The 18,347-nt window shown below is 38.1% G+C and overlaps 1 protein-coding gene across 1 annotated transcript in view; it reads right to left on the bottom strand.

Moving 5' to 3' along the window:
* The window catches only part of LOC110052324 (oxysterol-binding protein 2-like), a 158,326-nt gene extending 145,332 nt beyond the window's left edge, over positions 1 to 12,994 (bottom strand). The window contains exons 1-3 of the mRNA XM_089283800.1: positions 12,774 to 12,994; positions 1,578 to 1,632; positions 1,076 to 1,151 (exon numbers count right to left, since the gene is read on the bottom strand). Coding sequence (XP_089139926.1) covers positions 1,076 to 1,151; positions 1,578 to 1,632; positions 12,774 to 12,815 — 173 coding nt within the window. The 5' untranslated portion in view covers positions 12,816 to 12,994. The remainder of the gene's footprint in view (positions 1 to 1,075; positions 1,152 to 1,577; positions 1,633 to 12,773) is intronic.
* Positions 12,995 to 18,347: the final 5,353 nt, after the last annotated feature.

The following is an 18,347-nucleotide window of genomic DNA, read 5'->3' as shown; positions in this document are numbered from 1 at the left end:
GCTAAGCTCTTAATTTCTGCACTCAGGCGGAGTGATTTGCGCTTAATGCAGTAAAAAAATTCAACTTATACTTCAAGTAAATAAATTTTTGTGTTGCTGTTCCGTTTTGGTACCAAAATGCAGTCACAAAGGATCTTGGGACGAATTAGCATTTTTATATAAATAGGCGCAACATATTTAAATGCTTGCCTAACAATCAACCGAACAAATCTGCTAAAAGAACATGTAAAGAGCCGTGTGAAGATGTACGGATTACCCAACAGAATTGTAAGTAACATTTTGCTACGAATATTTCTAGCCTTTCAAGTGTAATTTCATATTTCAAACACAATTCTTTCATTTGCTTTGCAGTTTGACTGTTGCCGATGATGATACCATTGACAACCAGTACAAAAATAAAACCGTTATCTGTGCATCTGTAGCCTTCAGATTTAAGTAACGCTTCACTACGTAAGTGCAAATCACAAGGAATATGTCAGAAGAAAAGTCAACAACACACCAGAGGTTAATTTGTGCCAAAATTTTGCCTTTGAATGTACGCTCTCCTTCTCCCCCAGAGTAATAACCTGGCTCGAGCCCACGATCCAATCCATAAACCAGTGCCTGGTCAGTGGTCAACTTGAAAAAAACAGGCAACCTTGATGAGCTCTCAACCTGAGCTAGCGATGTGGTTACATGATACTGGTCAGCAGATACCTTGTTTTGACAGCTGTCAATTAATCAACATGGATGCCCAATATCAAAGATGTATCTATGGTAAAGGTGCTACTCTCCTATTTTTCAAGGTATGGGGTTTGACATACGGTGTATGGACATACAGACGTATGGACAGTCACGTGACAACCAAATTTTTTTAGATCAATGTGTTACCAAATTTTCTAAGTTATAGCGTTCTGCTCATGTGCCTTCGGCCCACAGGAACTCGACTATTTTATTAGGCTCTGTCAATAGCCAGCAACAGTTGACATTGACCTCAGTTTCTTTTGATAACAAACTTTTGATGCACAGCCATTGCTTTTATAGTACAAGGAAACAAGAATGGCTAAATTATAACAAAATTGTTATGTGCACCTACTTTATTAGACTTCTTATTGAGCTTCTTTCTCTTGGAGCAGGAAGCCGCTGTCTTCTGAATCTTTTCTTGGTAAACACTCATCACAAAAAGACACAACAGAACAAATTATAACTCAGCAACAGGTACATCTAATCTCTAGTATAAACAGAATAATGAGCCCTAGATGCCCTCAGTGTTAAATGTAAAAGAAAAAGCTTAATGACATTTATTTTACTCAATTCATCAAGGGTCTGCATGCAAAGAGGTCTAGATGGTGGCTTGATCCAATATAGTAAGTGTCAATGAGAGATGCCAAACATGGTTTGTGCAGTTTTTTATTAAGACCAGTATTTCATTGAAGTGCATATTAAATATATGGTGTCTTGTAAGGGGTTTCCAATACACTACATGTTGTATAGGGCAATTTGAAAATTGCTTTGTTATTTGCTATGTCCAGCAACAAGGGGACTGATGCTCAAAATAAATTTTAAATTTATTACAAGGATCAAGTCTCTTCTCTTACCTGTGCTTTCTCTTAAAATATTAAATTCAGTGTTAACGTCTTCTTCCAGGGGTTCCTAGAAAAGAACACAGATCTCAAATAGGTAAAGGAATTACAAGGAAATAATTTACTAACAGCTCAAAACTAATAATTGACACATTTTTCATGTGAAAAACCCTATCATGGCTGCCACAGGCTGTGACTATTCCCTGGTAAAAATATAGTTCCCCAGAACACATAAACTAAAAGTCCTACAAAATGTGACTTTACACAGGAAAACGTACACTAGGCCCTATCTGGAATAAACGGATAGTAAACACCTTTAAAAGCATTAATGTCCCAGTTCTGCTTAACTAACTTGGTATTTACTGTAAGACCTAATTAATTAAGAACACACACACATTTGGCTTATTAGGGGGAACACCACTCAGTGGTTGGCATGACAGACAACTTGCCATAGCGTGACAATTTAAAGGCACTACAAGCTGCAAAACAGCAACATGCCATGATAGACAGCAGCTAGAAGCACTATGAGCTGAAGCTTAGGTTGGCTACGCACTAGAGTAGAGCAAAATCAGCTCAAACCTAAAGCCAGCAACGAGCAAAGGTATATGAAACGCCAACCAATGAAGCCTCACTTATCTCCCCTGCAGTGCTGGATCAGACAAGAGTATTGGCAGTTAGGTCGAAAAGCATAAAACTGAGAACGTAAACAAATACAAAGCGAGGCTTGGGGAAGTCGCCGTGGAGACTCAACCGAACCAAAGCCATGAGAGTTGGCCCCAGTTTATTGAATATAACACAAGAACAAAGGCACCCAAGGGAGGGAGGGAGGGAATTGAATACAAATTCACTAAAAAATGTGAGCAGTAGCTTAGGCAAACCTAAGAATATATGACTTTGGACTCTGAACAGGGTCCTTTATAGCTAGACAGAGCCTGTGACTCAAACCAATGAAAAGACACTACATAATATATATACAATAATATATATATACAAAGGTGCGTTCATGTACTAACTGCTACAATGTTTTAACCTCAAATGCCGTAAAAGTCATGTAATGTAATGTTGTAAATGTTTCTTAAATTTGATTAATTTTGATTGTGTAGATATTAGTAACTTAGTAATTTAATTAATTGTTCCTGAAAAGCCCCATTGAGGAGGTAACAAGAAAAAAAGAGAAAAAAAAAAAAAAAAAAAATGTCACAGCATACCAGGGCATCATGCTCCATTAACAGCATTTTACAGAATGACAGCCCTGTAAAACTTTCTTAAAACATTTCCTAGAAATGTTTTAACAGTTACTGAATCTTGGCACATGGCTTGGCAAAGCATTCGAATGGTTAGCAGAAATTTTCCAACGGATGACTGGAAGCGTTAAAACGGTTGGCAAAAATTTTCGAACAGATGACTTGAGGTGTTTAAATAGTTACGTTAGCTCATGTGGTCAAACGGATGACTTCAAGCATTTCAATGGTTAGCCAAACTTTTCAAACGGTCAATTTTTGGATCAAAGGGTCACTGACTTAGCACGTGGTCAGCAAAATTGCCAAAATAATTATATCAAAACTGTAAATGTGTGAAAGCAATAAGAACAATTGTAATTAATTGTCATTAAACTGGATAGATGATATAATTCAAAGCAAGCAAATAACTACTTATGGTTGGAAATTGTCTCTATGTCGAATTGTCAAGAAAGCAAAAACACAATTCTGTCTATGTTTGTTTCATCAAAGTCATCATCACATGCAATACCAATCCAGACACAATTCCAACCAAATATTCCATATAAACAAAGCAACCTCCAGTCACAAATTATTTTGAAGAAACACAATTTACTATCAATAAAATACTATAAACGGTAGACAATCAAGCTTGTTCAAGAGCATAAACACACTCATGCCACAATACAATGAATTCACACGTGATGCAAGTAAAAAACTTTTCCTGGACGGGGTGGGGGAAGTTTGCTCATAGCCTAAAATGTCAGTCCTCAGATGATGACTGACGTGAATTTCAAGCTAGAAATATACTGTCCATGACCTCAGTACGATTCAACACAAAATAGAATGCAGGGGACTGATTACTGGAAAGGTATGTTTGGTATAATTTAATTCTAACACTGTAACAAAGCTGCACATCGCATACCGTAGTTTTACATGAATTCTCATGACCCAAACACAGCTGTTCTTGTTCTCATAATATCCACCACCACTGTTTTCATTTTGATGTTTTTGTTTTGGATAAAAGAAAGAAACAAAAAAATGTACTAAGGCAAGCTAACTTTAATAACTCGACCTGCAACAAAACATAAGACATAGACAGTTGTAAATCGAGCTTTCACGAATGAGATGCCAACTTGATTTATTTACATGCATACCACAGCTTTCTGTTCAGTTCGACAAGTTGTTTTATCATTCTGTTCTGTCTGTCTTCCAAACTCTGTAGCTTCTGGTTAACATTGTCTTTGGTCATTTTAACAGTAAGCTTAAAATGTTCTTTGAAACGTTTTTTAAAACAGTTCCAAAACTTTCTAAACAGATACAGGATATTCTTCCCGTTAAAACAGATTCAAAGATTTCTTCACAGATTGCTTTTGCCGTTTAAATCGATGCTTAGATTTCTTCAACGGATTCCTTTTGCCGTTTTAACGGATGCTTAGATGTTCTTAACAGATAGTTCTCTCCGTTTTAACAGATGCAAAAAATCTATGAACGGTTGCAAAAGCTGTTCAAACAGTTTGATCCTAACATTAAACGCTTCCCCTAATGCTTGAAACAGTTTTCATGAAGCGTTTAAACAGATTAAAAACGGATAACAAACAGATGATAAATGCTTTCATTCGTTTAATGGAGAAGAGGTAGTGTATGGTTTCCTGTGTACAGTCACAAATGTCAGATATAGTAGCTGCTTCTATCCTCCCCTTACAGCAGTCCTTTCTTCCCATTAACCCTTTGAATGCCAACCCAGGTGTAACATCAGCAAACGACACTCATATTGGATTTTTGTCCACCTCTTGCCCTGCTCACAGGACTGGCTCTAGCAGCACCATGACCACCTCTTGCAGGACCTCGAGGGTGACCTCTTCCTCTTCCTTGGCCTTCATTATTTGCTTCCACAGAATCCTCTTCACTTTCAGTCGCTAGCATCGATCAGGTCATCTTCTTCTACACTTTGGCTCTCTTCCTCACCATCTGACTCTGAACTGTTTCCAATGTACTCTGAAACATCTTCACTTTCTTGACCACTCTCATCGCTAAGATCAGAGTCCGTATCCACGAAAATTTCTGCTAAAGCTTCGTCTACATTCATCCTACATGGCCGTGCCACCATGTTGGATTTGTACTTGAAAATCAACAAGGCCATTTAGGTATTATGTAGTGGGCGTCTACAAAACAAAGACCTAAGACCTATGACCCAAAAACGAAGATTTGTGTTCTTACAGGCCTATCAAACCAGAGACAGTCAAGCCGGGTCAACGCTTTTGTTCAGACACCAACTGACGCGAAATTAATGGGGTCTTCGTTTTGGACATAAGGCTGGCTCGAACTATAAAATGAAGACCCTCGCTTAAATGCTTTGTTCATTGTCAGCTGATGCGGAATCAATGGGGTCTTCGTTTTGTAGATAAGACCGGCTCAAACTACAAAATGAAGACCCTTACCTAAATGCTTTGTTCGTTGTCAGCTGACGCAAAATCAATGGGGTCTTCACTTTGTAGATAAGACCGGTTCAAACTACAAAACAAAGACCCTCGCTTAAATGCTTTGTTCATTATACAAGAACCCATTTCGTGTCAGCTGACAACGAACAAAGCATTTACAAAAGGGTATTCGTTTTGTAGTTCAAGCCGGTCTTATCTACAAAATGAAGACCCCATTGATTTCACGTCAGCTGACAAAGAAGAAAACATTTAAGTGAGGGTCTTCGTATTGTAGTTCGAGCTGGCCTCATCTACAAAACGAAAACCCCATTGATTCCGCATCAGATGACAACAAACAAAGCATTTAAGCGAGGGTCTTCGTTTTGTAGTTCGAGCTGGCCTCATCTACAAAACGAAGACCCCATTAATTGATTTCGAGTCAGCTGACAATGAACAAAGCATTTAAGCGAGGATCTTCATTTTGTAGTTCGAGCCAGTCTTATTTACAAAATGAAGACTCCATTGATTTCACGTCAGATGACAACAAATAAAGCGTTTAAGCGAGGGTCTTCGTTTTGTAGTTTGAGTCGGTCTTGTCTACAAACCAAAGACCCCATTGATTCCACGTCAGCTGACAACAAACAAAGCATTTAAGTGAGGGTCTTCGTTTTGTAGTTCGAGCCGGCCTTACCTACAAAATGAAGACCCCATTAATTTCGCGTCAGTAGCTGTCTGAAGAAAAGCGTTGACCCCGCTTGACTGTCTCTGGTTTGATAGGCCTGTAAAAAAACAAGTCTTCGTTTTTGGGTCTTAGGCCTTAGGTCTTAGGTCTTCATTTTCTAGACACCCATTATGTAGTGCTCATATTTGAATTCTTTGGTCAGCAGACTCTTAACTACTTCCCAGACCCTTTTAAATGACCATGGGAAAAGAACACAAATGACCAGGGAAAACAAAACAATGCTCCATGAAGGACGTATATATACATACTTGGTATCTGAGTCTCGTATTTCAGGACTAGATATACATCCTCGGCATTCAAAGGGTTAAGACTGATACATATGCATTACACTATTTGTACATGTCAGTTTTCAGCAAATGTTATTTCCATCTTTATTATGGAAATGAGATTGTTGATATCAGTGACCCCAAATATTTCACAGGGTTGCCACCCATCAGAACAAAAAAATCCATTACTTTTCCCTGACTTTTCACTGACTGTAAGTAATTAGACAGTGTGTTTCACTGAATAGTTTATGGCACCAGTAAGCAGAGATGTCAGGTAATATTTCAATGTTCTAAGGAAAAAATTATCGTTTTCGCTACATACTTTTACTCTTAAGAGCGACTCTCTATAGGGACTGAGTGAGATTGAAAAAATGTGGCACAAGGTTGGAAAAATAGACCCCTTGATATTTCGTCCAGAGATAACCTATGGTATGCTAAGAATCATGATATAAGTCTTAGGTTCTAGAGTTTTTACATTTTTGAAAAAATTACGAAAAACCGTCAACAACCCGCGAAGCCGAAAAATCACAGAAATGAGGTCAAATTTTATGATTAGATAATCGAACTCGCGTGAAGGCACATAGCAAATTATGGCTTTCCTTAGTTTATTATTTCATTTAGGAGGTATTGCTAAGCTACTATTTTAGACTTACAATTGTAATTCCCAATTCCTGGGGACCAAGCGAAAAGAACCAAAATTTCTAGACTTTGAAAATCAAAAATTCCATACGGTTTTCAAACAGCTCAAAACATACTCGGTATTATGTAGAATTTTTTTTTAATTAAATTCTAGCAAGTACAAGAGCTGTTTTTGAACGCGATATAATTTTTTTTTGGCAAAAGTTATTTCTGAGGCAAGCAGCCCCATGCAAGTTGACCCAATTTGACCTTTCGAAGAGATTTTGTTTAACCAGGAAATGTAAACAATTCGACTAGCCTTAGCTTGCTTTCTGAGCAAACCATTGAAAAACCCTGTTTTCCTATGCAAACAATTTCTTTTTCTTGTTGATGTTGATGTTGCATGTAATGCATTTAACGGTTCATTACATGGCCACTGCAACAATTTAATTAAGATTTTCCATCATGATATAAACATACACAAGACTTTTTCATGTCTTTTGTTCCAAATATTTAATACAGTAATTCACTCAATTGCTTTCGCTCAAAATGTTTTTTTTTTTCAAGTCAAAACGGGACAACTTCCAGTTTTTTCTCATTAGCGCACTTAGCTATTGCTCAGCTCAGTGGGTAGTGGAAAATAGCTAAGAGTTCGTAACCATGCCCTATTCACTCCCCCTAGTCCCCTACCCCACCCTTGTGCTAACCTTGAATTTAAAGTGAGAACAAAATGTATTTAGGGTAAAGGATGGCCCAATCCATTTTTTTATTAAACGGGGGGAGGGGGGGGGGAACTGGAAGATTTTGAAAACAAAATTGCGCGGGAGCAAGCCGGAAAACAAATTTCCTACAGAGCGCAAGCTTATATAAATCCATTGCAGCATCTTAGTGAGATGATATATGACAGAGCTTTTGTGGCATCATATATCTTTGTTACAAGTTAGCAAGGGATCTTAATCTTAGACTTTAGTACTTTGAGGGTCTTGACCGCATTGGCCACCAACTAGCCGCTGAATCATCTTCCAATTTTTCAACCGATGATGCAGAGCAAATCACTCAATTTCGGAATTTCAGCAGAAGTAAACAGATGCATCCTAATTACTCAAGATGCCGAACTGTAAATGTTTCATTTCAAAGTGTTTTTTTTGACAAAGTGAGTGCTCAAGGTTACACATTACACTTCAAAAGACCTAAACTCATTTTCCTGCACATATCTTTGTAAAGTTGTAAAGATTTTAATCCAGTGGAGTTTGTCGACGCAATAAGGTTTGCTGAATTTAAGAAAAAGTTAGGAGTCTTGCACGTGCTAGCTTTGCTTATCGGGCAAGCAATCGAAAAGTTTGATTTTAAAAGATAACAGCTCAAACGCCATGAGAATTTCATATTTAGAACTTTTTAGAGGTACACAAACCGTTTGCCACAGATCTATTAGCGTTTGGTAATTATCTGTTTTAAACTTAGATCTCTCTCGATGGCAACTCTCAAAACAGTTTTGCGTGCTCTTTGCTCGTACAAAAAAGAAACATGTCTTGTGCAAACCCAAAAGCAAATCATTTTCAGTTTCCAAAGGGATAGTTTTCGAAAATCATATAAAAGCGTGCGTCTACTTCTGCATCAAAAGGTATCTTGTTGAACATAATTCCTAAAAAGTCAGATGTGCCACGAAGGGGACCTATTTGCATGTTCACCTGCCATGGGCAAATTGGTAAATACAATTAACACAAATTACAAAAACTCGCTTTGCAACCAGTAACTAGCCCTTTTTCAGATATATATTACTACATGTATTCCCTTTTATCTAGCTTTAGGAAATTATTGGCAATGGACCTGCCCAGGCATTTGACTTTTGGAGCTAAAACTAGAGAGGATTTCTAATTTGCTGCACAGTCACTAGAAAATGGGAAAAGTAAATTTAAATAGGCTTGTGATTACAAATAAAAAAGTTTAAAAAACCAAAACCAAAACATTGCATGCTAGTAAGGAAGAAAATGAAATGAGCAAGACCAAAACAAAAATATCCACGTAGATGTATTTGCGGCATGTGATCACTTAGATGTAAAGATTGCGTGACATCGATCTGGGTCTATTTTTCAGTTCAATTAGTTCCTTCACTTCTTGCATCTTTTCACTGGAAACATTCAATACAAAACTCAATAGATACCCAGAAGATGCTTTATATGCAAGACATGGATCCAGGTCCTACAAAAATATTGCACAAGCCAGAGAAAAGTGAAATTAGAAAATGTCGTAGCTGTATGAAAAGGCCAGTGGCTGAGCATGGCAGCAAGACACAGGAAAGTTAGTGAAGAACATCAAAATTATTTGCCTTCAAACACCCATTTGGAAGGTAAGCTGTCATCGAAGTATTATCTCAGGTTTACTGGGTAGTTTTAATGGGAAATGGCAGGTTTTTCAATGGTTTGCTCAGAAAGCAAGCTAAGGCTAGTCAAATTATTTTTATTTACATTTCCTGATTAAACAAAATCTTTTCGAAAGGTCAAATTGGGTCAACTTGCACGGGGCCATTCGCCTCAGAAATAACTTTTGCCAAGAAAAAAATTATATCACATTCAAAAACAGCTCTTGTTCTTGCTAGAATTGAGTTTTGAAAGAATTCTACATAATACCAAGTATGTTTTGAGATGTTTGAAAACAGTGTGGAATTTTTGATTTTCAGAGTCTAGAAATTTCAGTTCTCTTCACTTGGTCTCCAGGAATTCGGAATTATAATTGTAAGTCTAAAATATCATCAAAGCAGCTTAGCAATACCTCCTAAATAAAATTATAAACTAAGGAAAACCATAATTTGCTATGCGCCTTCACGCGAGTTCGATTATCTGATCATGAAATTTGACCTCATTTCTGTGATTTTTCGGCTTCACGGGTTGTCAACAGTTTTTCATAAAAACTCTAGAACCTAAAACTTATATCACGATTCTTAGCATACCATAGCATCTCTGGGCAAAATATTGAGGGGTTCATTTTTCTGACCTTGTGCCGCCCCTCATGTGGTGGTTAGGGAGAGTGGCTCTTAATTTGTGAATTTATATTTTAAATCAAATGTGGGCTTCATTACAAAATCATCTGGAACATTTTAACGTAGTTCAGTTTATCTAAATCGGCCGGCATGCATTAATCAGTTGTTTACATTCTATGCAAATTTATCAGCTGGCGGTGCGAGACTATGAAAGTTAAAATCACTTTTTCAGTAAGGGCTTTTGAACATGAAATTCCACCAACCGCAGTGTTTGCAAAATCTCAATCAAAAACATTCCTTTTGTGGACAAAAATGTTTGAACTGTGGAGTTTATGTTAGTGAGAGGATGGTTTAAGTAAAGTACCTGATATACTTCAAGCAAAGACATATTGGGTCACATTTCAATTTTCAATGCCTTAGTGAATCAATTGATTAAATTGAGCAAAACGAAAGAAGTCTCCTGAAGTTTGAAACTCACTTTTACACGAAAAAAAAAATATATATATATATGAGGTATGACTTCTTTTCATATTGTATTTTTGCTGTGTGGGTTGCTGTCAGTTCCAAAGAAATTAGTACTTAATTAATTGAAATGTCTGCCATTGCTTTATTCCGGTATTTGAATTCTTTTCATGGGAAAGGTATGGCAAGCTTACTCATAAGTATGTTAATTTAAGGAAATTATAAATTTTTTTGGAAATGTTATCTCAAGTGACATCGCCAATTTAGGGTGTCGGTCATCTCCACCTTATTTCTCTCCGTAAAAGGAACAAAATAATAAAGTAATTGTTGAATTACAAACTACCGGTGGTACTCCCAAAGCAGCCTATCTTGGAGTAATTCAAACAACCACTGTGTAGGAAAATCAACAGGTAACCACGGTCAACCAGGGGTAACCAAGAATGGACTAAATCAATATTAAGAGCATCCTTTTAACCATCATTTGGTAACCCGTGGTTACTTGTGATTACAGGTGGAAAAACTGCATTATCTGCATTAAATAATCGTTATTCCAAGCTAAACTGAAAAAGGAAGCAAAAACTTTGTCCAATAGAAATTAAAATGAGACACTATGTTATGCATGTAAAAGTAACTTTGGGGTTCAGAACGCACGTTTTTATCAGTTTACCAACAGTTTACCATGTGTTATCAACATTGTTTGGAGGGGAAAGGGGGAAGGGGGGAAATGTTTCCTAGATGCTCGAAAATCAAGTTTTACTGCATAGTGTCACAACACTTTTGTCATTCACTGTAGCAAGAACTTCACGAACTAAAATCCAATGCAAGAATTACAATTTTACCCCCTGTTCAAAAACAACTTTGACACTTGTATGATGAGCTATCGTATCCGAGGTCACACAACAGCTCTCACAAAAACCTTATGTCTATTTAAAGGAGATTTAATCATCGCAAAAATTTCTAAGGACAACACAATCTCACAAGCCTCTAAAGCTTTTGATAACCGCAGATTACTCGTTTCACAGACAAAAAATTTGGGCCTATGTTTTTTTTCAACGAACTGGGTTCAATCTGAGAGGTCCTGAAACACTTAGACACTTGCAGAGCTTGCGAGAGCATCCAGTTTTCAACTCTTGTTTCATGTCACGCAATCTCCCTTCCCCACGAGGGGGAGAGCATCTGTGTAAATCTTATATGACTTATAGTTTCCCCATCGATAACCAATAAATATCAATTAATTGATTAATATTGATAATCGATGACCAATCAATGAAGAGAATTTGTGAGACCTTATATCAATTGGTCATTATAAAATTTGTGTATTTCTGTGGCTTACTAGCCACACTAAAAACAAGTTGACATCCAAGACGTTTGCAGATTGTGAGAAGATATGTCGCATATTTGTTAGCTAGTTGCATATTTGCTTACCAATTTGAGATAAGGCTGAAGTGCTTTGTAATTTTCCCCTTGGAGCAAGGTTTCTTTCATATTACAATGCTTAACACTCGCGTTCCAGTCTAGTGGGCCGAGGGCAATTTCAGGATGCGTCAGCTTTTTTTATTCATTTTTTTAGGCACTGGTCTTTTTATTTTCTTGTTTAAACCTTTTTTGGCAAAGAAGATCTATGTCCTTATTTCAGGTTTGGAACTGATAAGAACATGGTTTTTGATGTTATGCATCACCTTGCTGTTTCGCATAATCAAATCACATCCAATGGCTTACATGTTGTGTGTTTGTAATTCTTTTATGGCTATCCTACAAGCAGAGTCGCTTTGATCTTATTCGCAGCCTATTGCAATTTGTTGTCCAAACAACTGCACACTTGATCTAGCAGTGCTGAGTCTCATAAAGTCTTCTTCAGGCGACAAGAAAAACATTTTGGGCAACCTATTAGGTGACGAGAAGTTTACAAGGTAAAGTGGCTCAATCAAGAGTGCTTACAAGCTCTTCACAGAAATAAAAATTCAAGCCTGGGTCCGCAAAGTGACTGCTCGCAGGCTAAGTGTGTGTAAATCCATTGGAGCAATGCAGTTCATGTAGTGCATCTGCTTTAACGAGTATTGCCAGAAGTCAATAAAGTAACTCATATTAAACTAGAATAACCCGTAAGCCACACACGTCTACAATGCGGACTTATTTTTTTTATGAACAGAGTAATTTCATTTCATACAAAGTTTAGCCCATGTCAATCATCATTCGCTGGGAAATCTACGGGTTTTCTCATACAGCACTTTGATTAATCTTTTAATACCTACTTACATGAAACCGTACAAAATCTCGTCGTGCTTACAAAACAAGAAAGCTCTAAAACTCATAGCATTTATTACTCGAATGCAAGCGGCCCTGTAAACAAAGCAATTCGCTCCAAGTCGAATTCACTCTTTCTTGATCATTATGAAGCCCGTTAAACTGAGTTCAAAGAACTGAAGCTTAAGCTTGTCCTGAGCTAGGATTAAGCTACAAGTATGTCTTCAAAGATCTCCCAAAAAACCCTACAGTCGGTTCAACTTACTTTTTTCGTACGTTCCGTGGACGTCATCTGGGTTTGTATCATGTAGGATTAAAAGTAGCCCTATGCAACAACTTTGTAGAGAAATCCTCCAACGATATTGCTCGTTCAACTACTATGCTGTACCGTGGCTGACAACTTCCGAAATACGACTCCGAGGATGCATGGGATCGAACAGGTGCTAACCGAGACAGGGACCCCACGTGCAGCAGTACATGACTGTTGTGACTAAATGTAACACAACGAACGCTTTATTTGTGCGGAAAATTCACCTTAGGCCTAAATGTACTAAAATAAAGCTATTAATGTACAAATAAACTTCACACACCTCAACATAGGATTATCTTTGCGTCTTTGGTGCAATTTGGGTGCAAATTACGCTCATTTTAGACGGGTTTGGGGCTTACGACTTGGGACCTACCGAGTTTCTGTCTGGGAAGCAGGCTACGAGATAATCTAATAGGCGCGTGTCGCGGGTCGCGGACAAATTGTCGCGGGTCGCGGGTAAATTGTCGCGGGTCCAGAAAATCGTCGCGGGTCCGAAAAATTGAACTTTTATTCTTTCCTAGTTTTCCAAAAACAATAACAATAACAATTAGCTTTAAAATTAGCGAATAATAAATTTTAAAATTTTAGTTTACTATTATTTGCAAGAAGTACGGAGCAAACCAGACAACAAACTCTCAAAATTCAAACACATCCCTTCAGCTAGACAAACAACGAACCTACGAAGTTCAAACGCATCGATCCCTAAAATTTGTAATCAGTTTACAGTATTACAAAGGCAAACCATCATCTTTCAAAGCTGCTATTGTGACTTCACTAATTGATCTGTCCGCTCTGATTCTATCCGGTGGTTTTGAATTAGTCCAATGCGGAATATTGTTTAAGCGTTGTTGTTTCGGACAAAGTAAAACATTGTTTCTGCAACGAAATTCTGTTCATAAGGGACATAAAGCCCTTTAACGTTGCCGGTTAGTTCATCTTTATTTTTAATTCTGCTACAAGCCCGACATCTTGCACTGGTGCTGGTCCTCTTTTCTTTTTCTTTAATTCTGGAGTCCAGCCTTGTTGGTTTTTACTACGAGGGTCATTTGAAAGAAGCTCCAGTATTATTGTTCTGTCCTAGTTTTGTTGGTGCCCTTTTTGTACATCGGGTTTTGTGGAATGACTGAGTAGGAATTTCCAACAACAGACAAGGCCTCGTTATCAGTTAAAAAACAGCTGATGCAACAGATTACTGTTCTCCGGAAGTCGACATATGTTAAGTAATGTCCATATTATATGTTTACATAATTCTTTTCCAGAATTCTTCACGAGGGACTTCTTCCTATTTCTACTTTATGGTGAGAATTTTTTCTTAGGTTTACTACGATGTGGGCTCTTTCAATCAAATATATAGATATAGATTTTTATAGCTATTGTTATTGTTACTGTTATTTCGCGCCCGCGACAATTTTCTGTAACCGCGACCACGCGCCGGTTAGATTATCTCGCAGGCTACTGGCTATGAAGCATTGGATACAGAAAAACTTGTAATGCTATTGGAAAAGCATACTTTAGAACCTTTTTATCAAGTTTCGTTTTATTCCTAGATTTTTCAGGAAAAGATAAAAGTGGCTCTTTCCAAATCTGTATTAAAAAATCTGCAATTTTACACAAAAATATGCTTCATTAATGAGGAGAAATGCAGTTTTAAGCTGTCTAAAAAACATCACGAGTTCTAATGACATGACCAGTGATTTAAACCGTAAGATTGCAAAGAGTGTATCTTCATAAAAATACTCACCAACACACAAGTTTAAGTTCCTGTAAGTTTAAACCGAGAAAAGATGTACCCCTCAACCTAGTCTCCCTTTTTTTCGCCTATGAGACGGCAGAAGTCACTTGACCATTACTGATTGTTGTACAGCATTACCCTTTGAAATATTGCCTGATTTCAAGCCGAAAAAGACCAGGTACGAGTCTGTAAATTATGGGATTAGCAACTTTTGATCCATATAGTCAGAAAGAGCACACCGAGAGTTACAAAATCCCCAAGTTTAGTGTTAATCAGGCTAGTTTTGACTGAGATACAGCCATTTAAAAACGCCAAAATTACACAAAAATATTTGGTCATCCGGACGCAGCGTCCGGATGACCATAATTTTTTTTGTAAATTTTGATGTTTTTAAATGGCTGTATCTTGCTTATTATTGGGTCTATTTCCACCAAACTTGGGGATTTCGTAAAGCTTGGTGTGCACTTTATGACTATGTGACTTTTTTCATAGTAGAGCTCCTGCGCTCCTTAAAACATGCGGGTTCGAGCCATGGCCGGGGACATTGTGTTGTGTTCTTGGGTAAGACACTTAACTCTCACAGTGTCTCACTCCACCCAGGGGGTGTCTGTAAAGTGCGAACCGGATGGCGGCGGATGGCGGATGGCGGATGGCGGATGGCGGATGGCGGATGGCGGATGGCGGATGGCGGATGGCGGATGGCGGATGGCGGATGATAAAATGCGGATGACAAAATGCGGATGATAAAACGCGGATGACAAAATGCGGATGGAAAAGTGAGGATGATAAAATGCGAGAATGACAAAATGCGGTAACCATATTACGGATGATAAAATTCGGACAAGGGAAAAAATACCTCATCATATTTTAGGTACGGAGAAATAGAATATCCGTGAACAGAATTCGGTCATCATAAACCATTTTTTTCCTGTAATGGCTAGTGTAGGAATATCCATATGTTCAGTTAGGAATATTGATGTGTACTTTTGGGACAGATTTCTAAAATTAGTCTTAGGTCTTTGTAGATTCCACGCCGTGCCGGATACGCTTCAGTAAACTACCATTTCCTCTGTTACTGATGGACTATTTAGGTTAGTTTGTATGAAAAAAAAAACAAGATGCGAACTTATTTCCCTGTAATGTAAATAGTAGCTGACCTTTCTTAGGTTGAAACACCAAACAAAATATATTTCTGATATATTCAACTGTGTCTGTAAAAAATTCCGACCAACTTTGACGGGTTTCGCTGGAAAGGGCGTACAAAGCGGTGTCTGACATTTGCAGACTGCAGACTACAGCTTACAGAATGGACCTCAGAAGATATGATTACAAGACGTTGACTGAGGACCGTTGGCCGCAAATCTTGAAGACAACAGAACTTCATCCGACACAAATCCTTGTCGTATTGAAATTGACTCTTTGGCCACGTATTAGACGATATGGTTATGTGTTGATATTGTAACTCCCAAGATTACTATCCACGGTGAATGCTGATACACCACAGACAGTAATAATGGCATCTTTATCGAAGTGAACGCGCGTCTTCCATTATTATGTGAAGTTTATATGAAATAATTCATATATGAACTGCGGTTGTAAATGAAAGTGAAGTATGATCATCGCAGTAAATTTTCCAAATTTAAGCAATTGGAAAGAAGAAGCCTGAAAAAATCAGGGCTTCAACGGGATTCGAACCTGTGACCTCCGCGATACCGGTGCGATGCTCTACCAACTGAGCTATGAAGCCACACATTGGGAGCGAGGTCAATTTATTGAGTTCATATCTTCCCGTGAGGAGTGAAATGATGTGAAGTTTATATGAAATAATTCATATATGAACTGCGGTTGTAGATGAAAGTGAAGAATGATCATCGCAGTAAATTTTCCAAATTTAAGCATAAATTGACCTCGTTCCCAATGTGTGGCTTCATAGCTCAGTTGGTAGAGCATCGCACCGGTATCGCGGAGGTCACGGGTTCGAATCCCGTTGAAGCCCTGATTTTTTCGGGCTTCTTCTTTCCAATTGCTTAAATTTGGAAAATTTACTGCGATGATCATTCTTCACTTCCATTATTATGTTCATTTCCTTTTTTGTCGTGTGAAAAAGATGCTACTGTAAGCTAAATGGCTCGTAATCATACCTCGGTATGCCTTCCTTGGTCATGTTCGAGTAAACTTGAGAATTAAACTATCAACACATACCCATATCGTCTTTTACGCGGCCAAAGAGTCATAATTTCAATACGACAAGGATTTGTGACGGATTTGTGTTGGATTAAGCTCTGTGGTCGTCAAGATTTGCGACCAGCGGTCTTAAGTCAAAGTCTTGTAATTTACGGTCTTAGGTCTACTGCATGCAGTCTGTAATCTGTAGTCTGCAATCTGCAAATGTCAGATACCGCGTGCAAAGCTATTGTTAGCACTTCTTCATCTGGAGTTTTTTTGTGGCTTTAATGTAGACTGTTAATTTTAAAAGAGTTGTTCGGTTTCTTTTCAACAACTCCTTTACTTTTCCCAATTCGTCCTTTTTTCCAGTCCGGCCTTAAAGTTTTTTTCGAATAAATCACCGATTTTACGCTTTAAAGTTGCCTCGCAATAGTGTGACAGCTGTGCTTATAAACTACAGTACATCCAGAAAGAACCCTTTACAAAAGTTTAAGAACGTTTCCTCCTTGTGTTCAAGTTTTGTTTCCGCTATTTTAATGGCATGAAATCTGTTCCAAAACAAAAGCTGTAAAACGCTCTTGCCTTCCATTTAATTTCGAAAGGTCTTATTATCCTGCCGATCGGGAGATTAACCGGCGCTTTCACTAGACAAGCACACAAGGAAATGGTTAGCAAAGATTTCGAGAAATAAAGATAAGGTTGAAGTCGACTAAATTAAATCCATCAACTCACATTTTTGAAACAAAGATAGGTTCAGTCAGAGAATCATCGCTGTCGGACGACTCAATGGTCCTTGTGCAGTCCACTTGCGACATAGACACCTTTGCACACGTGTTGTACACCGTCGTTTGCCGCGAGCGCTCCGTGTGCCCAGCAAACTTGTCGACTACGGTACAGTGGGTAGCCGATCTGTGACCGTAGAAGTGTTTAACTTATTTTGAAAATGCTGGTTTTCGCCAGAGGAAATTTGCTGAGAAGTAAATAGCCTAAGTCCTTTCCATGTGGTAAAAGACGGAGTCTGAGTAACTACTGTTCCTTGATCAAGTCTTTTTTTTTTTATTTCACGTTTTTCATAACCGGCGTAAAAAAATGTTCGATCTATGAATTCTCTACGCTTAATTTTACAACTCAGAACGTAAGAAAACATCATAAACTTATTTCCCCTGGTCCCTATATTATCATTCACATTTTGTCATCCGCATTTTGACATCCGCATTTCTCCATCCGCATTTTTCCATCCGCATTTTGTCATCCGCATTTTTCCATCCGAATTTTTCCATCCGCATTTTTCCATCCGCCATCCGCCGCCATCCGGTCCACACTCTACAGAGACCCCCACCCAGGTATACAAATGGGTACCAGCGAATTTAATGTTGGGGGTAACCCTGCGATGCACTGACATCCCATCCAGGGGGGAGTAGAAATATTCCTAGTCGCCTCATACTACAGAATCCGGAATAAGCTCCGGCCTGGTGGGCCCAGACTTTTTTTTACCAATCAAAGAATAACACGAGACGTAATGAATTATTCGGTGGATAATACCACAACAGATATTTCAAAATTGCCCTAAATATTACGAGCCACTACTTGAATTTTTACGAAATCTGCTGAACAAACGTTCTTTGGGTTAT

Source organism: Orbicella faveolata, unplaced genomic scaffold (genome assembly GCF_042242905.1).
Source record: "Orbicella faveolata isolate gen_17 unplaced genomic scaffold, um_ofav_v1 contig_12, whole genome shotgun sequence".
Taxonomy (NCBI): domain Eukaryota; kingdom Metazoa; phylum Cnidaria; class Anthozoa; order Scleractinia; family Merulinidae; genus Orbicella; species Orbicella faveolata.
The sequence above is the reverse complement of the archived record's forward strand: the minus strand, read 5'-3'. Positions and strand labels throughout refer to the sequence as shown.